Raw genomic sequence first — 24,620 nt, 5'->3', positions numbered from 1 at the left:
CCGATGATCTCTGCATGTGTCATGAATTGAATGGGAAGAGAAGACATCAGCTAACAGCAGAGATGCTATTATTTTGGCTGTATTTTCTGTTGAAAGAAAAAAATTTCATTGTTATTCTTAATGTATGAAGTAATGAAAATGATTTTTGTCAATGAAATTGTCCCCACCTACCTGCTTCGTTTCTTCCAAGCACCCAACATTTGAACAGATTTCTTGTTTCAATCGAATAGGACGAATTTTCAAAGAGCATCAGCATTAAATTCCGACCGTTCTTTGAACAATCAATTTTCAATAACAAATGCTTCCCAAGCCTTTCCGAGTGACTATCTCAATAACTTGAGATTCTAACCTCAAAAATGCATGTGAACTACATCGCCGACAGAAACAGAGTTTGACAGCAGGGTCTCGGGGTGGCCAGACTGCACGGACGGCGGATTTAAATTCGCGCATGCGCAGATCCTGTTTAGTTTCTAGAGATGGTCCCGGTATAAGATTTTAGCTTACCATATGGAGTCACTGTTCATTTCCTCCATTACCTTCCCCTCAGCGTCAATAAAACAATCAACAGTAAGACTGCCTTGAGTGTCGTGAGCACTCGAGTAATTGGTCACTGGACGACAAGGGATTCCTAGGGCACGACACACCGTTGTTAGCACCCCGGAAAATACCCAACACTGACCATACTTGACAGGCTTTTTAGTCTTGTAATATTCCTGAAGAATCTGTTGCGATCCCATCCATTTTGTTGGGGCTGTTCCACCACCAAAATCGTCTGACCAGTTACCCATCACTGCTCCATTATCATCTGGTGAGTTGATCTGATAATTATAAACAGACAGAAATTTTCATATTATTCGGAAGCCTAAATCACAGTTTTGTGATAGCTATTCAGAAAGTTGGATTTTTGAGGCCTGTGGAGAGCGCGTAAAATTCTCCATGTTCGTACAGTGCAAAAAAACATTTTTGGTGAACGTGCACAGTTAAAATGCTTTATTTTTCATATTCAAGGGTTTTTTTCGACCGATATGCACGTTCGAATATCTTAATTTCACGCACAGTGTCATTAAGCGTATATGTAAACTAAACAAGTGCGAAAATTCGACAATTTTCGAAGAATCTAGAGTTGGCAGAATTAGCCAAAGGAAATTACTGTACTCTGAATTAAGCCTTGGGCTGTCAAAAGACCTTAGGCCAAGTAAATGAATATAGAAAATGTATCGGCGAGACAAGGCAGACAATTACATGTGATAGAAAATTAGTATTCTTTTATTCCAGTAATTAACAGGATAGAAAGATATTCGTGAGAAAGTTCACCAATTCCCGACGTCGAATCCGCCCTCACCCCCTACGATCTTTTTGCAATTTTTTAAGCTGAAAATCAATATCGAAAAACAGTATTCCATTTCTTTAGATTTCTTCCGCTTTCATTTTCCAATTGTGTGCGAGTCACTAGGCTCTCACCGCCTGATGCTGCTGCTGTGGCTTCTGCGGCTGGATGTGCTTTTGCTGCTGCTGCCATTGCAGTGAGTGTTCGCACTCTCCTTGTTGCCGCCACTGCAGCTGCTTATATGCTCTCGCTGCTGCTGCCATTGCGGCTGCTGCTGTGCTCTCACTGCTGTTTTTTGCCGTCGCTGACATTGTTGCTATTGCTTGCACTTTTGTTGCTGCAATTTTGGAGCTGACGTCTAAAAGATGTATGGGCAGATTCGTGACAATCCTCGGTACACGGGCCTACAAGCTTAGTGCGATCACGAGTGATTATCAGAACCACAAAGCATTATCAGCCTCAGATGCTGACTGACGGCGTCAGTAGTGCCAAGCTTCTGGCTCCGCACGAACCGCAGAAAGGTGCAGAGGACTTCGTCATTGGTTTTCCTAAGGAGCCTCAGTGCTATACTTCTGGGTAAATTCAGACCTCCGTGCAGTTTACGTGATGGATCTCGCCGATCAGGAGTAGGCAGCTCCCAATATGCAAGACTGACGCTTCGTAGGAGTGGGGTATTACATCCTTGACACGGTACATCTTGACTTCAACGGCAAAGGTGACCCGGCCTTCCAGGACAGTGCCGAAAGTTCTGCCTGCACTGCGGGTGGCGCTCCGCTCAAGGAAATTTCTTCCTGCACAACGGGTGGCGCTGCGCTCAAGAAAGTCTTGCACGCATGGCCTGGGCTGTTCCGCTCAAACGTGGAATAGCAATCTCTTATAAGGAAGAGCAAATCTCGCCGCAGAACAACAAAATGTGAAATCTCCCATCGAAAAGCCGAAGATATTGTACATGCCTAAGACCCCGCTGAAATTTGATATCAGAAAATATCTCACATCACCAGGGCATTGCATGACCATTAAGGTAGTCCTTATTTGGGGTGTTTTTGAATTTTCTTGCCGAAAAGGCGGAAAAAGTTTTCAAATAAATAAATGAATAAGTACGCGAAAGTTGGAGCCTGTAGGTCAACTCAAAGTACTTTGGCGAAGACCGTGAATGTTCCCATTTAATTTCAATGGAAACTCGGACCTACTACACTTTTTTTAGCCCCCACCTGAATAGTAGAAATAACGTTTCTCCGTAATTTTCAAGTGTGTTTCACCAATTTGTAGAATATAAAAAAAATAGAGTGTTCGTCGAGTCAACCACTCATCTTTAAACCAAATCCTAACGTACTTGTTTTTTCTTTCAGCGACCACCATCGGCCTCTGGCAGGGAAACTTACCCTTGCTGCAGCCAGATTATCAGGGTCGATTTTTTAAAAAAGAACCTGCCAGAGTCATCCTTAGAGGTTTTGATTGCCTCATTATCAAAAGCAACCGTCAAACAGTCCAACAGCACTCTGAAGGACTGATGGCAGTTCGCTCAGAGGACCAACCGCGACCCAAATATAACTAGTTAATCGAGAAAAATTTAATTTCGAATATTAATTGGTTGACTTGAAAAATTAACGACGGAGCCAGGAATCGAACCTGGTATCTAGAGATGCTATACCGGAGACTTACTCCACTAGACCACATAGCCACCCTGACCCCAATGTCATTAATTTCTCTCATCAACCTGTGTATTCGAAATTTTTGTTTTCGTGTGCCGTATTATATATATCTGTGAATTTCGTCGCAGATGCACATGTAGACTATGTCTGTGAGATGTTAGCCAGTGGTGTGTGGCTATTTGAGAGTGTAACCCGGTATCACTACTCCAGCCTATAAGATGGACCCAGCCGTCCAAAGAGGATATGAGGAAGTCATATCAATCGATGCGAAATGTTAGTTTATCGAGAAAAATGTAATTTCGAATATTAAAATCTCTAACATCTCACAGACACAGTCTACATGTGCTTTTGCAACGAAATTCACAGATATATAACTATAAAGTTACCCAATCGTACTAGAATTTCTCTCCGATAAGTTTAAGAAAGGGGCTTCTTATGGTGCAATAAATTCTGCAAGAGCAGCAATTTCCATAATATTTTCAGAGGACCTCTCGAAAAAAAAAACATATATATTGTAACATTGCGCTTGCGACGCAAGTTATGGACCGCCACCTCCACCCCAAACTTTGTTATCAAACGGTAGCGACGAGAAGTCTTGCCGTTTAATATGGGCGGAATCAGAATTATAAAGAATAATTTCCTCATCCAGTTTGTTTTGAATATCTCTCCCTATGTCCCGACTACCTTCAATCCCTTCCCATGAGTGGGCAACCCGAGACAACGTCAGCACGGAGAACGCCGCTACAAGCCTGAGCATGCGATCATCTCCCTGGCTTCACCTCGGACAGGTTTCTCAACGCCGCAGCCAAAGTACCTAGGTCTCTACTACCTTCCGAAATATCTCCATGGCTTCCGTCTATCCACGGGACTGTGTCCATCAGCTGAGGGGAAAAAGCCAAGCTAAGAACTAATGCCACCGAAATCGGACGACGTCTTGCCGATTCCGCTGATTCCGCTAGCGCTGACATTATCTGGCGTTATATCGGTGAACTGCAATCTCCCGCAGTCCTGCATCGCAGTTCCATTTGCGTCAAAAAGATGCAAGCTCCTCCTCAGCGGGCCGACATCGGCCCCAACTACCAGCGGTGAACGAGACTACTTTCGCTCGACCCCGCTCAACCTGACGGTTAGCCGCCCATCGTACGACGAAAGAAACCTGGAGAAACAGCTGAGAGCTGCGAGCCCTATCGGGACACCTACCGGCCGCATCCTTCTGAGACCAACGCAACAATGCCATCTCCCGACTGTCTTCTGTTCCTGTTTTGGCAACGCTGACGAAACTCGGGAAAGACCGCCATGATAGCGTCACTTCTCGTCCTGCTATCGTATTGACCCGACGTGTTCCTCTATTTGCCTTATCGCAAATTTACCTGGTGCCTTTGTGCTTTGTGTACTGTTCTCTTTCTAAGGATTACTAACTCCTGTATTTCGTGAGTAAGCTCCCGTTCCCGCACGACTCCCCGAGTTATTACCTTGATTCTATCTTGAAGATACCTCTCTCTGATTTAGACGCAACCGATCGAAGCCGCCATTATCGGTACTTCTATCCGTTGCTTTTCTCTCGGGTTTTCGTGTGTTTATTATCTTATAATTAACTACCTTTCAATTTAGTTGCTTGGTGAGTGCTAATATTGTGTTAATGTCCTAATCACCATTTCATTTCTATTGTACTATCACTCGTATCACCCCCTGTGTGTGTGTGCATGTGACTGTAATTCTTTGTTAGTATAAGTAGCGTCTCTTGATTGTTCCGCCCATATCGAGTCTTTTTTTTTTTCCACTGTCAAAAATCAAACCTATTTCTAATGTATGTATCGTTAGTGTTCAGATGGTTCGGTAGCTGCTTGCTATAGGCTGCAGTTGGCCCTATACTAGAACCCTTTGTCCCTGTATGCTTTTTCTTTCATCGCTATTATGTCCGTGATGACCCCTACTATTTTATTCCAGGTACCTTCGCTATGGAGCATATTTTCTATCATGCTGCCAATCATGGATTGATAGGTCCGCCCGTGTATGACGTCCATCTCCTGTCTCTTAGGTCGTTCCATTTTTGGCATACGAATAAAGTATGCTCAGCGTCGTCCCTGGGGGCATCGCAATAGCCGCACCTCGGCGATCTGCGTCTTTTGAATCTATGTAGGTACTCATTGAAGGCACCATGTCCTGTCAGTACTTGCGTTACGTGGTAGGTAGTCTCCCCATGGTTTCTGTCCAACCATGCCTTAGGGTCTGTAATGAGCTTCCTCGTCCATACTCCTATGTTCGTAATATTTCCCCATCTGGCGAGCCATTGGTTGCGGGCCCACGTGGCTTCCGCCTTTGCCACCTCTCTATTGAGCGCCCGACGCTCTTTCGGGTTGGATGAGGGCACTAAGGTTTTTTCTCTGGTTCTCTCCCAGGTCCTTTTTCTCTACCTGGCCGTGATGTCCAGGGGTTGGAGGCCTGATATTAATGCCGCTGTCTCAGTAGACGTGGTGCGGTATGCCATCGCCGTCCTAATTGTGCACGCCCTTTGCACTGATCTTAGATGCTTCGCCCTCGATTCTTTTTAGACTTCATCGCCCCGTGCCTGTGCTCCGTATAAGACGATTGATTCTTCGACCCTAGCTAATAACTTTCGTCGCCCCTGTTTAGGGCCCCCATGTTTGATAACATTCTACCTATGTCATTCATAGCGACTAGTGCCTTAGTGGCTGCCTGCTCCAAATGCTCCGTAAAACTGAGTTTTTTATCAAGCAATATGCCCAGGTATTTCATCCCTCGGCTAACTTTGATGGTTTTTCCTCGGATGCCGATCGTGGCGGGGTGTGCTGTTCTTTTACTTGTGAAAAAGGATGCTACTGCCTTATCGACAGCGACGTCAAGGCCCAGGGCTTCGATCTGTTGTATGACCTCGGCCGCGACCCGAGAAGCCTTTTTACTCGTCTCCTTGGTCGATCTGCCGGTAACTATGATAACTGTGTCATCCGCGTAGCAGAACAGTGAGGCGCCTTCTGTTTCATATTCCTTAGTAAGTACTCTGTTATACGCGATGTTCCAAAGTGTTGGTCCTAGAATGGAGCCCTGCAGAACGCCCCTCGTGATGTTTCTGGTTATGGCTTCTTTCCCGACCCGGACTACCACCTGTCTGTCGTGGAGGTATGTTGCGAGAAAGGCTCGCGTCTCTCTGGGGAGGTCTGCCAGTTCGGCCCCCTTCATGATTGCTGGCCACGGAATGCTGCCGAAGGCGTTTTGGATATCTAGACAGACCCGTGCGACCCACCCCGGGTTCACCATGCCGGCCCTGATTATTTTAATGACCTCCTCCACCGCGTCCATAGTTGAGAGTCCTTCTCTAAAACCAAATTGTTTCCCGCTGATATGACCGTTTTCTAGTAGCCGTTGTTTTATGCGCGTATCGATCACTCTCTCCAGTGTCTTACCCATCACGCTCAGCAGGCTGATAGGTCTGTATTTTCTTTCTCCGTCATTGTCAGCGGGCTGCCCGTTCTTCGGGATCAAAATCAGGTTGGCCTCTTTCCATGTTCTCGGCATTTCGTGTAATTGTAGGCATCTTTGTAGGACCGCTTGTATAGGGGTCGGATTGGTTCTAAAGACTTCTTTCAATACTTCCGGGTGGATGCCGTCTGGTCCCGGTGCTTTCCTTGACTTTGTTCTTCGTATAGCTCTGGAAATCTCGCCGGCGAGGGAGGGGTCAATGCCGAGCTCCTGAGAGGCGGTGCCGTCGTCGCTTCTGGTGTCTTGATCTGTCGTTACTAATCCCACCTGGGTATCGCCGAGTCTTAGCCTCTGCTCAATCAGAGGGCCCTCCGGGAATAATTTAACGAAAGCATTAAATGCTTCCTCTATGCAGGTAGGACCCCGTATGGTGCTGCCCAGTTTTTTCCTGACTATTTTGTACGGCCTGCCCCAGATGTTATCTTCCGCCGACGCTATCAGCTCCTGCCAGGATTTGCCCTTGCTCGACTTGATCATCTTGCGGCGACTTCGCTCCGCGTCCTTGAGTTCCTCCTCCTTGGTAACCAGCTCTGGGTCCTCGTTGTCGCGTATTCTTCTCCGTGTCCTTAGGAGTTCCCTCTTTAGCCTTGTACATGCCTTCCTGGATTCAGCGATCCCTTGATTCCACCAGTGCACTGAATTTTTTTCTTCCACCAGGACGTCTGTTAGGCATAGCCCTGCTACTTATAACCTGCAGATCCGTAGTGATCCTGTTCACCATCTTTTTTAATGGGCCCACAGGTGGGGGAACCATTTCTCTAGCTAGCTGCCTGAGAAGGGGTTTATTCAGCTTTTTGACGTTCCAGCTCTTGGACTCCTGTCTCCTGTCGGCGGGATCAGAAACGGTCTTTCTGCCCTGAGTTCCCAATTCAAAGAAGAGCGCCTTATGGTCGCTCAACGTCTCATGCTCCGAGACCCTCCAGTTTTGGGTTCGATTGGCGGTCTGTTCGGTGGCCAGGGTAATGTCCAGAACCGACCTACAGCCTCCCCTCACAAAGGTGGGGTGGTTCCACACGTTGAGGCAGACCAAGCCCTTGCTTGAGATCATTTTATTGATCCTTATGCCCCGCCTGTCCTCTTTTTTATCTGTCCATCTCTTAGACTTGGCATTCATATCACCAGCAACCAGATTTTCAGGCTTCCTGTTATAGTTGCCTAGAGTCCTCCGGGCCGTCTTCAAGGTCGATTCCAATTCCTCCATCTGGTTTTTAAAGGCTTGCCAACTGTCGTACGGGGGGAGGTAGCAACTTAGTACCATAGTACCGTCGATCTCCACGAGTACGTGGGTACTTTTCCTCTCGATGAGTTTGGATGGTAGGAGTCTATTCGTCACGATCACCCCCGCTTTCTGGCTTGAGCTGCTGTACCATACCCCCATAGATCTGCCGGAGTTGGCCGGCTCACTCACTAGCACAACGTCGATCTCGTTGACCGCTACCGCGTGGTGAAGTAGGTCGGCCGCGGCCCTGCAGTTATTCAAGTTGATCTGCATAAATTTCATGTTGGCCATGCTGTTGGATGATTATACCGGAGTTATCTTCGTGCAGACTCCTCGGTGAGGTATCCTCATTCCTGGTGCTACTCCCCACTGGTAGCGCTTCTTGCTCATTTGGGATCTCCATTTTATCCTCATTGGCGTCCCCTGAGTATCTCCCCACCTCAGTTCTTCTTTGGTTTGGTCGGTCTGCCGGGGGTTTGGAGCTTTTACGTTTATCCCTGCCCCTTCCTTGGGGGCCTCTGCAGTTCGCCATTACGTGACCCATCCTATTGCAGTTTGTGCATCTTCGCACGGGGGGGTCCAAGATGACTCTTGCCCTGGTCCAGCCTATATTGATGGTTTTCATGCTTTGAACTGGCTCTAGGGTTCTCCGGCTCGTCCTAATGATGGCCGCCCTCTCCATAGTAGGGTACGTGAAGAGTCTCACTATCTCAATTTGGTCGCTGTCCTCCTTTTCCGATGGGATTTCAGCTTCGAGTGCTTTCCTGATATCCGATTCCTCTACTAGCGCATCCAGGCCTCTGAGCTTAAATATTCCTCGGTCCCCTAGTGTTCTGACGGTTGCTTCTTCGCCCAAAGTGTCTTTTAGCTGTGTTGCCATCTTCTTAGCCACGGTCATGTCCGTAAGCTCAAGTAATAGCAGTCCCCTCCTCGTTCTCCTAATTCCTTTTAGTGAGCCGTCGGTGGGGGGCGGGATGTTAGCCTTGACCCCGGCGAGGGTTTCTTCATAGGTGGCTCCCACAATGTTAACGATGATCGCAATTCCCCTACGTCTCTCCGCCCTGGGTCAGGTTCGCTACCAGGGGTGCGGGGTTCGGCGTTGTTGGCTGGGTCTCTGGTTCTCGCTTGGGCCACTCCCGCTGCTAGGTTATTGCTATTGCTACGGGACTATTTTCGTGCGTTCCTGCCCCTAGGGTTCTCTTTACTATCACCGCATAATTCCCGTGTCGTGTGAGGGGGGGTTGAGAGTCCCCTAGGCCTTCCGGTTCGTTATCCGTCTGGGTCCCAACTGATCTAAACGTGCGGATGCCCCGAGTCCACCTCTCCATCGCACTAATTGCGCTGGGAGCTCTGTTCTCGTGTGTGTACCGGTTTACAGGGAGAGTTGGGCCCGGGCCCCGCTGTCCGGGTGTTCTCGCAAGTGCAGGAAACTCCGTTTCGCTGGCAGCCTTGTTCAGTTCTGCGTTAAGGTCCTTATGTTGGTTGCATTCCTTTGCAAGGTGCCCCTCCGTCCCACAGTTAAAACAGATTTCATTGGCGGCTTTGCATGCCGCTGCGTGGTGCCCGTCCTCTCCGGATTTATAGCACCTGCTGTCCATTCTATACTCTTGGATCCCCGCCGTTGTCCATCCGATCTTAATCTCCCCCTTTTTTTTTAGGAGGTTGGCCGTCTTTTCGGTGACCCTGACGCAGGCAGTCTTTGTGCCATACGGGGAGTCCTTGACGAAGAGCACCGCCACCTCATCTTCCGTGCCCGTGAGCCCCCTTACCGCCTTTACGATGTCCGAGTTCCCCGCGAGCTGTTCGATCCTGTGGATTATTATCCTTTTTTTCTTATCGCCCAAGATCTCTGCGTCCAGAGCTTCCTCATGTAGCCTATACCTGAGCGTCGTTGTGTCCTGTTCGCCCACTACCTCCACCAGAGCGTCCTCTCCCCGGCGTGACTTCTGTACACCCCTAACCTGGATATCGTCGGTGCGGACCCACCTTTTCATTGTGCGGATCAACTCTGCATATGACCTGCCTTCCGCTCTGACGATGACCGTGCGTCTATTTTGGTCTCTATGGGGTGCCGGTGCGCCCCTCCCTTGTCCGTCTTCCCCGTGCCGGTCCGACGTGTCCATTCCTTGATGATTACTCCCGGCTGGACTTTCTGGTGACTCGGTGGCAGCCGGGTTGTGAGGGATACTGGTCACCTCCATTTGTGCCTCGGGTAAGTCATCTACTACTACAAGGTCCCCTTCGCCTCCGAGAGCTCTCCTGTCTGTCCCCTCGGGTTGCTCCGTATCTTTCCTGCGCTTGCGTAAAGCCCTTAGTGAGGTGTCGCCTGATGTATCCGATCTGGAGTCCTTGTCCGCATTTTTCTTTCGTTTGGGCCTCTTTCGGTTGGGTCTTATCCAAGCGTCCCTTTTCTTTGACAGTTCTTCCACAGTAAGGTTGAGCGGCTCGTCCTCACTCCAGCGATTGATCAATTACTGCCCAGCTTCACGATTGGACTCTATGGTGGTAATGATAGTCCCGCAGAAACCCCTGGATCGCACCACCAGGGATATGATCTCACCCACTCGACGTGGCCAATCCATGACCAGCCCTTGGGTGTGTTCAAGATCCTCCTCCCGGTCCCCGCCGTTGATGGCGTCCAGCAGTTCCTGTTTGACCTTTCGGGCCATCACGTCTGCCTCCGCCCTCAAGGTTTGTTTCAAATTGCCGCTAGAGCGGTACGCGTCTTGTATCTTTTCCAGGGTTTTAACCAGCCTGTATATGACCGTTTCTGTGTTCCGCTTTTGGTCATTGAGGGTTGCGAGCGTCGGATCGCCAGCTGTCTGAGCGTTCCGTCCCGTTGGACTGCAGTCAGTTCGGTATGTCGTGGAATATGCTGATGTTTCCCTTTCCACTCCTCTTGTCCCTCCACGTATCGTCCCTGTAGTCTCATCCGCCTGGGGGCCATGGGGTCTACCCACCCAGGTGGTTCCTCGCAATCGCTTGCTAACGACGGCAGGCAGCCTGCTTGAGCACTGCCAAATACCGCCGGGCCTGGAGTTCCGTACTCCTGCGCCGTACGTTTATTCTGAAAACGACTCTCCATCAAGGGTTGAAAGGGTCCCCACCCTGTGGCTGTCATTAGTCACCCTCCGCTCCACCCAGGGCCTTACCGGCTAGGTTGAACCTATCAGGACTCAAAAGTCCCGCTGGCATCGCCCCCGGGGCTCGTTACGGAGAGCCTCGAGCCCCCCACACCACGATAAGGTGACAGCCATGTGGTGGGCCCATATCGAGTCTGTACACCCCATATTAATGAGTAGACTAATACCGAAATCGCGTCTAGCCGTCCGACAGTATCGAAGAAAGAGGGCCCGGGAATAAATTCGATACACGATAGGCATTCGAGCCGACTATAGAGTATTGTCTCTCCGGTGTAGCATCTTCGAGCCTGATAGTGTTAATAATATCGTTCTAACTATTTTTGTAATTATATCGGATAAGATAGTAAATTTAATATTCAATTCCGCGTTTGTAATTATCAATAAGTAATTCGTTGAAATATTTTACGTCGATTTAGGTGTTCTATATTGGCCATTTTGAGCCGCTTGGTTTGGCATCCTCGTTAATTAATTGTACCTCAGATATTTATTCCTTTGTTTATAATATTTGCCATAACGTGTATGTATTTGGTTTCGTTAATAATATTGTTATTTTCGTTTCTCCCCCACACCTTACACGTCGCCTTCTGCGCGCGTCACGGGGACTTAATTGTGTTCTGCCTTACCGACGAGGTTGAGTGTAAAAGGTTGGGTAGTTGAGACCTTCCCTATCTGCCTTAAGGTGGCTCGAGCGCGCAGGGGTGATCTGAATGGGCGCTTAAGCGAGGCCCTCTTTTTTCCCCCGAAAACACATCTTTGTTGTAATATAGTTACTTTATATCAATTTATTGATAATTTTAGGTAAAATTCATTAATTATATACCGCTAAATGAAAACCTCAAGTAAGGAATAATTTTACGTTACGGTACTGCGTAGAGAAGAATGGCAACGTCGCAATGTTGCATGTCACTCTACCTCCGTTTTCTTAGTCGTATACAACGTCGTTGCTTAGCAACGTGTAAACAAGACCGTGGTGTCAATAAACATCGCATGATTCAGAGTGAAAAATACAGTTTTATATGAAAAATGCCTTTTAATGTACGTGGTAATATTGGAAAAAGAAAAGGTAAGTTCGTTAAAGTAAAAGTCAAACGTGCAATCGAAGCTGCTAAACAGAGACTGCAATTTCACGCGACTCAGGTTTGTTGTACTTTTTATATATAATATTATTGTTACAATAGATGTACTTATTTGATAAATAAGAACTACGGCTAAACAGAGACTGCAATTTCATGCGATTCAGGTTTGTTGTCATTTTTATATATAATATTATTGTTACAATAGATGTACTTATTTGATAAATCAAGAACTACGCGGCAAATGCGTCCTGAAAATGCATTTCGATACTCATAATCTTCCAGAATGTAATCTCCGTAAACTCTACAAACGATAACCACAACCTCGAAGGACGCAGAATTGTCGAACTTGACACGATAGCAAAAGAGTTGTGGTGCAATAAGTGTAACATAGCCTTATCACTGAGAAATGTTGACAGTGAAAGAAAGTGTGGATTTGCCAGCATTTTGAAAGTTGCCTGCACTAGTTGCGGAAAATTGACAATCGTGCATACAAATAAAGTCACGATGTGAATTTAAAAGCAGCAATTGGTACTTAGATCAAATAAAATGGAAGAGACGAAATATCAATCACACTTGAATAAAACAAATTCTTTTCTACAGCAATCATTGATGCCGGTACAGGCGAGAGTCAGTTGAACACCATCTGTTCATCGATGAATATTCCTAGTGTCTCCGCAACCTTGCTCAAGAGACACGAAAGAGCTATAGGTCCTGCAATTGAAGCAGTGGCCAAAGAAAGTTGCAAGATTGGAATAGCTGCAGAAAAACAAATGCCGTTGGCTGATGAGATTAGTGAAAGGTAAGTCGTTGAGCAGATGTTTTCAATTGTTCCAAATCATGTTACATTTATATTACTCCGAATATTTGAACGTATGATTCTATCAACGATAATGCTCTACAAACCATGTGCGGTCCAAAAAACTTTGAGACATTTGTCTCTAGTACTTCCTAAAATTAAATTATATGCACTATTTGACTATTATACTATTATACAACATAAAGAAACCTTATTTATAAATTATTAAATCGTGTTTTATCATTCTGTGTTCTGAAATCAAGAAAATCAAATAATTATTTATATTTAAATTTCTATTGATATTTGAGACTTTTGTCCAAAATTATTTTCAAATTAATTTATACACTGCATATAATTATACAAATCAAAAGAATAAAATCATTATTTATATTTAAATTCCTGATGAAATTCGACGACTTATGTCAGCAATTTTTTCCAATTAATTCATGCACTGCACATAATTATATTATCGCAGAAAAATTATACAATCTACTTTATCTATTTATTATTCCTGACGTTCTTCTCTGTATACCTAACTGATACGTGCTTATTAATTTGTAATGAAATAGAAAATTACAGTACAATGGAAATAAAACTAACATCATTTTTAAATTGTACATAATAATACGTGCGACACTGAAGAACAAATTGATTTTGCATTCTGGCAATTAGATATAGCAATTCATTGCATGTTATTTATTGTGGAGTATCTACGTGTTATCAATAAAATTGTTCCACTACTGTATACTTATGCCCATTAATTATTATAATCCTATCACTCTCAAATGAATTGTATGTGTGAATAAAAATTTCTACTAATCTGTAGTAACGTGTTACTCAATCAAAGTAACTATAAAAATATAAATGCATAAAAAAATGTACCTTCACCATATACTTGGCAAAGTTGATTCTGCGACGGAATCTATACTTTGTACATGACTGTGTGTATACTTTCAATATAGCTTCTGTCTCAGAATCACCCACACCTAGTGTACACAGCACACTGCATCAAGCGGTACGTATACATTATTTTATGCTGAAATCACATCCTGATTTTCGTCCGCAGAAATCAAAGTGACGATTTACCTTCGACTGAACCTCCCTTCCTCATCCCTAATCCTGATGCGAACAAAACGACTATAGCTACAACAAATTTACAAAGCAAGCTAATCGCTTCAATCGATGCCGGATGGCAGAAGCGAGGTACTGGCCATGCGTACAACAGTTTGTCCGGTGATTACATTTACCTACGTACAATGCACCTTTGGAAGTAAAATTTCTACATCATGAATATTTTTCAATTACAAATAATTTATTATACAGGTCATAGTTCACTTATCGGCTATCACACAGGTAAAGTCCTATCTTACTGTGTTCGCAGTAAGAGGTGTAGGCATTGTGAAACAGGACACGAAAAGAACCACAATTGTAGACGCAACTTTGAAGGATCTGCGAAGGCAATGGAGCCTGATATGGCAATAGAATAAGTTAACAGAAATGAACTTTTGAAAGATGAGAATTCTAAAATTTCGGTACTTATTGGCGATGATGATTAGTATATATGGCATATTCGTCGGTTTTTGGTCATGGTATATTTATTATATACACCTTCCTGGTCACGAAATTTCTCCGATGATGATTCGTGCACCATTGCAGCAGTTCGTAGAGAGGCTGGCGAACAAATAGAGAAGTGGTCAGATTTCAACCATGCACACAAGGCTTTAAAAAATTCACTGTACGCAATGAAGCTGCAGCTCAAACTTATAAAATATGTTTCACATTGCTTTTCGTGTGCGGTTAAACAAAATAAGGGGTCCTCCATAGGTGTCGAGGTTTCGCTGGGAAATGTGGTTCCCCATGCATTTGGCGACCACCATAACTGTGGTGAATGGTGCACAGTGCCGTCTTTCCGCATGGGCCCCGAGCCGCAGCGGACGAACAGTAGGTCGGTCAAAATGAGTTAAAAAAATTTCGTGTTTTTTTCTTTCTACTCAGGAGTGAGAAACTGTTCGGCCTTTTTTTTTAATTTACCAATATTTAGATTTTTTAGTTTTCCACGATACTCTTTTATGTCGTTTCCAATTTTTCTTTATCTTATTACTTTTCCCTGTGCAGGGAAGCCGCACAACCCGAATAACCCAAGACAACAAAAATTAAAAAACCACACAAAAACTTTTTCAGAACGATGTTTTCCTTGTCTGAGTGATAAAAAAACATGACAACGCACTATACCATATGTTACTCGCTGCCGCCGCTGCTTCCAATAATTTCTGTTGTTGAACAAATGGCCCAACTTTTATCAATGTACACAAATCTTAAACTCCAAGGTTCGTTTTTTTACTTCGAAATTTGGATCATTTTGGAACGGCTGTATTCGGGTAAAAAATGATCGGAATGAAACAAAAAAAAAGGATTTCGAAACTACAATCCTCTACTTTAAAAAACGCTAAAGAAAAAATATTTTTACACTCTTTAAAAGAATTTTATCTTCAGTCAAATTGAAAACGGAATAAATATGAAAAAATATGCGAACTTTGCGTGGAAAATCTGCTTCGGCGGTCTCAATTTTCTTTCATTTGACTGACCATAACATTATTTCGAAAAGCGTAAAAACATTTTTTCCCTGCGTTTTGAAAAGTCAAGGATATCAGCTTTGAATCCTTTGTCTGTTTTTATCTCCGATCATTTTGTACTCGAATACAGCCGTTCAAAAATGATTTAAATTTCAAAGCAAAAAAAAAGTGATCCTTCCATTTTGGTCCTTAGTGTACATTATTAATGGCATTTTCCGTATTGAATTTATGACCTGTGACAACATTGTATTACACTACCTTTCAAGCACGCTACTAGTGTGCGTGAGACTTGTCTACACTCGTCAGCGCCGCCTAATTAAATGTGAAACGTGGTCGTCTGACAAAACTCGGACGTTGATTCCGTATATATACACAGCAATACAAGCAGGTTTTCTTTACTTGCCAATGTACGTAAGAGACCTTCGTGCCAACTATTTTATTTTCTTAAAGCATTCTACTACTTGGTAAGAGAATAACAGATAGTTGATCATCGATCATTATTTCAGACTTCGGAGACAATAGATACTTCTGATATTTTTATACAGGATTGTGCATTTTTTTAACGATTCGAACTGGTATGAAAAAAACTCATTCATATTGGTCAACGACGTGTTTTGTGTACTGTATTGTAGTGTGTTACAAAATCGAAAAATTCGGTTGATAATGACAGTGAACAGATACAGTGAAAAAATACGTTGTGGAATATTTTTGATCGGATATTGAAATAAATCCAACATAGCTGCTTGCAAAACTATATCTACTAAGTTTATGATTTATCTTATTCGAGCCTCCAATAATCATTGAATCATGTCGAAACGATCATACTCCAGTGGTGCGGAGAAAAGAAAAAAAGCTGCTCACCAAAAGGAAGCTATTGGCAAATTGCTAAAATTAACGGCATTTTTTACACCTGAAACTCCTGCCGGTAGTAAAAAAATTGATCCTTCAAACTCACCACTCCAACAAGACACTGAGAAAACATCGGAACTCATTTCTGGCTCAGGAAACGACGAGCACCGTGACGGAACTACACCAACAACTGATTTGATAAAACAAGTGCAAGATTTAACAGAAAATATTTCGCAAGATCCTGGTGATTATTGTGATGCAGTATTCACGGAACAAGTGCGTGAAATATGGATTCGCAAAGGGCCAGCGTTTTTCCAGAATAAAGACTGCGACTTCTCAGAAGCTTCCAGAACTTATACTGAGTTTGATGGTAGAATAAAAACGAGGAACCTGCATAAGACAGTTTTTATCCGCAGATTAAAAAATAATGAAAGTGTGGAAAGGAAATGGCTTCTCTATTCACCATTGAAACGGTCTGTATTTTGTTATTCCTGTTGTCTTTTCAGCGCTTCTAAAACAAGTTTCAATTCTTTAAGTGGATGCAACGATTGGAAGCACATTAACAACCTCATATTAGAGCATGAAAATAGTTTAGCTCACAGACAATCTATGATGACTTACATCGCACGAAGCAAAATTATCGGCAGAGTGGATGTGGACCTGCTTTCACAATATAAGACAGAGGTAGATTACTGGAAAAGTGTATTGAAAAGGATTGTTGCAGTCATAAAATTTTTGGCATCAAGAGGACTCGCGTTTCGTGGTGATAATGAAACTTTTGGATCTCAAAACAACGGCAATTATTTGGGATGTATGGAATTACTAAGCGAATTTGACCCTTTTCTTGCGGATCATATAAAAAAGTACGGCAATCCTGGTAAAGGAAACACTTCATACTTATCAGCAAATATTTGCAATGGATTCATCGATATTATGGGAAAGAAAGTTTTAATGACAATTGTGAGTGAACTGAAAACAGCCAAGTATTATTCAATTAGCGTGGATCCTACTCCCGACCTCTCGCATATTGATCAGCTGACTTTTATTGTTCGGTACGTAAAAGACGGAGTCCCTGTTGAGAGATTTATACAATTCTTACCTATCAAAGAGCACAAGGCTGAATATTTAGCGGAAACAGTTTTGAGGTTGCTGGAAAATTACGGTGTTTCAATAAAAGATTGTCGCGGTCAGAGTTACGATAATGCGTCAAATATGGCTGGAAAGTACTCGGGTTTACAAGCAAGAATTAAAGAGAGGTGTGAATTTGCCATTTTCGTACCATGTGCAGCACATTCCCTTAACTTGGTAGGCCTCCATGCTGCTGGATGTGTTCCAAAGGCAACAAGCTTTTTTCAGCTAGTTCAAAAATTGTACAACTTCTTTTCGAGTTCTACCTACCGATGGAATTTATTAACGAAATGTCTCGGTTCTAACAAAGTCATCAAATGCCTTTCCGAAACCAGGTGGTCCGCACGTGCTGACGCTGTTGGTGCTTTGCATCGGAGTTACAAGGAAATTTTAGAAACCTTACTACTGATTGCTAGGGATACAGATCAACCGGGAGAAACTCGAAACGAAGCCCTTAGCCTGACCAGAAAAATGGAAAAACTTGACATGATTGTTCTTACAGAAATGTGGAGTGACGTATTGGAAAGGATCAACACAACAAGTCACAGCCTGCAAAAAGATACTCTAACCATGGACGTTGCAACAAAATTATTCGCTTCCCTTGCTGACTTCATCGGTAATGTTAGGAATAATTTTGACCAGTACGAATCCTCTGCTAAAATGAAATTTCCGGACGCCGACTACAAGGACCTCTCTCAAAGAACAAGAAGTAGAAGTTCGCGTATTATATTTTTTGAAGGACCGGCGCAAACTGTGCAACTAACTGGCGGAGATAAATTAAAAACGCAAACGTTTCTTCCGATAATTGACACCTTGATTACTCACTTGAAGCAACGATCAGATTCGTACAAAGAAATCAATCAACGTTTTGGATTTCTTACTCGCTTGAAAAATATTAGATCGGACGAGTTGAAAAATAGTTGCAAAGAATTTGCTGCAATGTATTACGTCGATGTTATTGCAGAAAAACTGGAGTCTGAATGTCTTCATTTGGCGCATTATTTAAGAAATGTTCAAAACAGTGGAAATGAAGAAATAAATATTCCAGAATTATACCACCTCCTGCGAGCTGATGAAATTGAAGAAACATTTCCTAATGTTGCTATAACTTTGAGGATTTTCTTGGCGTTGATGGTAACCAATTGTAGTGGTGAACGCTCCTTTTCAAAGTCAAGTCGAATCAAAAACGAACTTTGCAGTACCATGCTTCAAGAAAGATTAAACAACCTGTCATTGATGAGTATCGAAAGAGACGTTCTCGAACAAATTGACTTCGAGGAAGTAATCGATGATTTTGCCCATCAAAAATCGAGAAAGAAGCCATTTGTTTCAGTTTAAGTAATGTTTATTTTTTTGTTGATTGTGTACTTGGCTTTCCAGTTATAAAAATAAAAATGTACGATTTCTTAGTGTCGTTTTATTCTTTTCCAAGTATCACTTCTGTAAATGGGTAGTGGGCCCCCAAAATCAAAAGTGCCAGGGGCCACTCCATGCCTTAAGACGGCACTGATGGTGCAGCTTTAAATCTATGGGTGATGAGTACATTCATTCGAATCTTCCTCATGGAAAACCTCTCTCTGACCCAGCCCTGAGACAGTCAATGTCAAAATTATTCGATCGGTTTGCTGCCAATGCTGATAAACTAGCGCCTTGCGGCTCAAGCCAGGCAAATGAAAGTTTTAATAGTATTGTTGCTAGTAAACACCTAAAAAATCGCTTTTATGCCGGATCGGAGTCTTTTGCTACCAGAGTCGCAGCTGCAGTAGGCCAAAAAAACATTGGCACCTCATATGTAGTGAACGTCAATAAGTTACTAACTCTTTCCCCTGGCACAGAAACAAAGAAATATAGAAACTGCAAAGACATGATCAGAGAGGCACAGGCAATTTTAAAAAGATCCGTCAAATATAAGAGAAGGAGACTTTTTGCGAGAAACGAAAGATCCACAAATAGTGCAGCGTTATCAAAACGAGAAGGTATTACTTATCTGCCGCAGAGTGGATTGAGTAATGTTTCCCATCTACTCCAGAATCCATCTACTACGGGTAAACTATCTATACATCATTAGCAATCAAAATACGTATAGTATCAATAGAATTTAATTGCCTTTTTTGCGTCTAGGAAATGTAGACTTCAGTAACTGCTGCACCGTAATATTTGATTTGGAAACTACTGGATTCCATAAAACTTCAGAAATCTGCCAGCTGAAAGTTGATTCACGATCAGTTTAATATACAAGCAATAATTTTTTTGTAAATAATTTCTATGTCTCATAAAACTAATAAATGCATGTTAACTTATAGATTGCTGCCTGTACCGAAAGGAATCAATTTAATTCTTACATTATACTATCCAAGGGCATGACACCAGGAGCAGCTGAAGTCACCGGATTAAAAGTTGTAAATGGTGAAATGTACCTACGGGATGTGAGATTAGATACAGTGCCAGCGAGAACGGCATTCACTGATTTTTTGACATTTCTACAGTCTCAAGGCCAGTCAGTTATCCTTGTAGCGCATAATGGTTTCAGGTGATTATTGTTGCAGAACAATTAATCAATTTTTGAAACATTTATACATAACGTGATTTGAATTGCGTCATTTATTGTCAGATTTGATGCGCCTCGGATTCTGCAGCTGGCAGCAGATCTAGGGGTGATGAACAAATTTATGTCACTTGTTGTAGGATTCGCAGACACACTCCACCTATTTCGGGAAAAATTTCCAGATCGTAAAATTAACAAAAAAAAATTTACTCAGGATGCACTAGCCGCAGATTTCCTCGACCCTAGCAACGAAGCACTAGCAGCACATAATGCGATCAACGATGTGAAAATATTAATGCAATTGCTACAAAGTTTAGACGTTGATGAATCCCTAATTATAAAGCATACGCGAACCGTGATTGACATACTTAAAGTGGATGAGACTACCAAAATAAATTTAATGAACAAAGACTCACTGAAGAAATTTGAAGAAATTTCAGATCATATGCGAGGTAAAATTGCCAAGGCTGGTATCAGCGACGTATTATTGAAGACAGCTTTTGAAACTAGTGGCGACAAAGGGGTATATCTATTACTGGCTGAAGATATCGGAAGCAAACCTATGGTGACAAAAAACAAAAAGGTTATTGATAAGATAGTTGAGTACCTGAGGACCATGCAACTAGTGTCCGATTTATACAATTTCAATTTTGTATAGTCTTTAGTACACTATGTAATTTTATAGCATAATTATATACAGGGGCGGATTTCCGTATAGGCCGAGTAGGCCCGGGCCTAGGGCGGCAAAATTCAGGGGGCGGCAAACCTTGGTTGGTTTTTTTTTTTAATAGTCACGCCCTGTTGTCAACCCACCCGTTCAATTAAAAAAAAAACTGAAAAATGTCATCTCATCTCGCATCTCGCAAATAAAGTTGCACGTATGGAGATTATAATTTTTCCGCCCATCACTCATATTTGCAGAATTAAATACTCAACTCAACACCACTCTTTTAAACCGCAATATATATTTGATCGCAATAAAACTCACTAGACCACCAAAATATTCGCAGTTTATTAAATCAACACAATTAATTTAGCAAATTATGCACACTTGTTATTATTTTCGCGCCGAATACTGTCTCTTCACTGACGGAATGGGTTTTAGTCGAATCAAGATTTTCGAAGAACCGAGACTCGTTCTCGGCCCGAAAGTAAAATGTATTAGGACTGAGGGTGTTGTGCACGTTTATACAAGAATATACACTTAACAAAGAAAGTTGCAAATTGCTTCCTCAAGATTTAGCAAGATGGGCAAACCTTCCTCTATGAGGAACTTTTTTTTTTATTTTGGCTTCCTCATAGAGGAAGCTTTGTCCATCTTGCTAAATCTTGAGGAAGCAATTTGCAACTTTCAATTTGCAGCTCTCTTTTTCCTATCATCGTTAAAAATAAATATAAAATAATTTGCAAATGTCAATTTGCACCGTTTTTTTCGAGTATCATAAAAATTAACAATTTTTTTTTTCATCAAATTTGAACTCATCAACCAATTTTTTTTTAAATTTTATTACTTGAACCGTTGGACCGATGTTTTTTTCTTCCTATTATGATACTTCATTTATTAAAAAAAAAAATTAGCCATAAATCTTAAAATTTGCGGAAGCTAGAGTAACTAGTTTTTTTGAAAATTTCAAAATGCTGCAAAATTCGTCTTTTTTTTATTTTAGTAAATTCGATAATATTTTCGGAAAGAAAAGAGTTTGTACCGATTAATACATAATATTTTACAAAATTTGCAAAAATTGTAGCGGTTCAACGATTTTTCGAAAAAATCGGATTTTCGAAAAATTCGAAAAATCATAAATTTTGAACCGTTTGACCGGTGTATCCCAAATTCAATACCAACCTTCCTATCATGATACTCTATCTATAAAAAAAAAATTAGTCATAAATCTTAAAATTTGCGGAAGTGAGAGTGTTCACAGCCTTTTTTTGAAAATTTCAAAATGCCGTAAAATTTGTATTTTCCAAGTAATTTCAACCAAACTCTCAGAGAATGAAGAGCTTGTATAGATGAACATCTGTGCAAAACGGGAGCTCTGTAGCTCAAACCGTTCTCGAGTTATAAACGTTTGAATTTTACAGTGCCAGAACATACACACACACACACACACACACACATACACACACACATCCGGACATTTTTTCTAGATATGATTTTTCGATCTTTTGGGACATTTTAAGCATATTGACATTGAAAACTGGAAAAAAAAAATTTCACCGTCACAAAACTTCCTCTATGAGGAAGCAAAAATTCAAGGGTCAAGAAAAATTCCATAAAATACAGCCTTTCAAAAAACACTGAAAAGTTTTGGAATTTTTCTTGACCCTTAAATTTCTTTGTTGAGTGTATATTAACAACCATAACATACAATGTTGTATAAACGTACAATGTTGTATAAACGTACACAACACGCTCAGTCCTAATACATTTTATTTTCGGGCCGAGAACGAGTCTCGGTTCTTCGAAAATCTTGATTCGACTAAAACCGATTCCGTCAGTGAAGAGACAGTATTCGGCGCGAAAATAATAACGAGTGTGCATAATTTGCTGAATTAATTGTGTTAATTTCATATACTGCGAATATTTTGGTGTTCTAGTGAGTTTTATTTTGATCAAATATATATTGCCGTTTTCAAAGGTGGTGTTGAATATTTGATTCTACAAATATGAGTGATGGGCGGAAAAAGTTGAGCGGAGCGGAGTACAGAAAGCGAGCTAAAGAAAAGACCGAGAAACAAGATGAAGTCATAAAAAAAATGAACAAATTAGAGGCGTTTTTCAAGAAACCGGCGGTAAGTATAACTGACCCCGAGAACGATCATTACTCTTCTCCACCGTGTGCGATGATTAAAACTATTGACGGTGCAAATACCGAACAACCCGATACAAGTACTTCAAGTACTTGCAGTAACCAAATCGTGGCTTCCATAGTTCACGCTGGCGCTACTGCCGACATTCTCACGGAATCGCTGAACAATGCGAAAAATGAAAATAATACGCTTGATGTGAGCGAAGATCCGGCTCAATGGCTCATAAACGATAAGACTAGGGACTGGATAGCGATTAATGGAGTACAGCAAAATATGCATGTTGATTTTTCTCAAAGCCAGCGCCTATACGAAGACCGCACGCGCCATTTGTCAAAATCTTTGTTTGAAAGGCAACTCTTGAATGGAGAGAAAGCTCACCGAAGCTGGTTAATTTATTCTCCAAGCGCCGGTCGAGTTTATTGCGGACCATGTCTTGCGTTTGGTGGTGGGACCCAGTTCGGCAGTGCAGGGTTTAATGATTGGAAGAACGCTAACAGTCGAGTGGCACAACACGAGAATTCCGCAACCCACAAATTATGCATTTTGTCTATGAAGGAGAGAGGAAATATTCTCGGTCGAATTGATCAGCGGCTGACAGCACAGCTTGATGATGAAATAACGTATTTGAGGAACGTTTTGAAACGCGTAGCGGCAACTATAAAAGCTCTAGCATCGCGAGGACTACCATTCAGGGGTCACGACGAAAAGTTCGATTCATCCAACAACGGCAATTATTTAATGACTCTGGAGCTACTGGCTGAATTTGATCCATTTCTGGCTGACCATATTTCGAGGTATGGCAATCCGGGTAGTGGACGTACAAGTTATATGTCGTCGACGATTTGCGATGAATTTATCAAACTTATGGCCGATACAGTGCTTCATACTATTGTCAGTGAGATCAAATCAGCGAAATACTTCTCCATGATCGTAGACTCTTCACCACACATGTCTCATGTTGATCAACTAACGTTTGTGATCCGTTACGTTCAAAGCGATGGTTCCCCGATTGAACGCTTCCTGCAATTTTTTCCCAACACCGGGCATAAAGCGCTAGAGATGACAGACGCTATCACTTCAGCCTTGAACAAATTTGACATTGAGATCTCAAATTGTCGTGGTCAGTCATATGACAACGCTGCCAACATGTCCGGCGTTTACAATGGACTGCAGGCACATATTAAAAAACTGGCTCCGAAAGCAGCGTATGTTCCCTGTGCAGCTCATTCGCTAAATCTCGTTGGGCAATCGGCAGCAGAAAGTTGCGAAGAAGCTTGTTGGTTTTTCGGTCTTCTGCAAGAAGTGTATAATTTTTTTACTGCATCGACACATCGCTGGGAGATCTTGGAAGCTCAACGTCGCTCTAAAGAAGACTCGAAAGCGGGAACAAGTACCGTGAAAAGCTTGTCGACAACTCGCTGGTCAGCTCGTGCAGATGCATGCAAAAGTTTGTTGGAGTCTTGGCACGAAATTTATACAGCGCTGCAAATCTTTGAAAAAGATATCACCGAAAAGCCGATCAGTCGATCTGAAGCAAAAGGTATTCGATTGAAGCTAAATCGATTGGAGACAGCGTTCATGACCGTTTTCTGGGGTTTTCTACTTAATCGGTTGAATATTGCTAATCGAAAATTACAAGCTGTAAACGTCGACATATTCACCGCTATTCAGATTTACGACTCATTAATCGGTCTCATGTGCGAAACTCGGGATAACTTCGATGACTACGAAGAAAAAGCGCTGAAACTGTCTGAAATAGGAGAATATGAAAAAGAAATGAAGCGCAAAAGAAAAAGAAAACTCCATTCCGACGAGTCAGCCGAACAAACGGAAATGAGTGGTCGGGAAAAACTACGAGTCTCCACGTTTTTGGTCATCATAGATCAACTTCTTTGCGAGCTTCGAAAACGACGAGAAGCATACCAGCAATTTTATGATAAATTCTCGTTTCTCACAAATCTGACGACCCTAAGTCCAGTTGAAGTAGAAGAGAGAGCAAC

General features: G+C 42.5%; 1 protein-coding gene across 1 annotated transcript in view; it reads right to left on the bottom strand.

Annotated features, from left to right (window-relative positions):
• LOC124405317 (annulin) overlaps window positions 1-24,620 on the bottom strand; it is a 108,252-nt gene that overhangs the window by 22,422 nt on the left and 61,210 nt on the right. Inside the window, exon 5 of the mRNA XM_046880129.1 lies at window positions 505-818. Coding sequence (XP_046736085.1) covers window positions 505-818 — 314 coding nt within the window. The remainder of the gene's footprint in view (window positions 1-504; window positions 819-24,620) is intronic.

Source organism: Diprion similis, chromosome 4 (assembly GCF_021155765.1).
Source record: "Diprion similis isolate iyDipSimi1 chromosome 4, iyDipSimi1.1, whole genome shotgun sequence".
In the NCBI taxonomy this organism is placed as follows: Eukaryota; Metazoa; Arthropoda; class Insecta; order Hymenoptera; family Diprionidae; genus Diprion; species Diprion similis.
The sequence above is the reverse complement of the archived record's forward strand: the minus strand, read 5'-3'. Positions and strand labels throughout refer to the sequence as shown.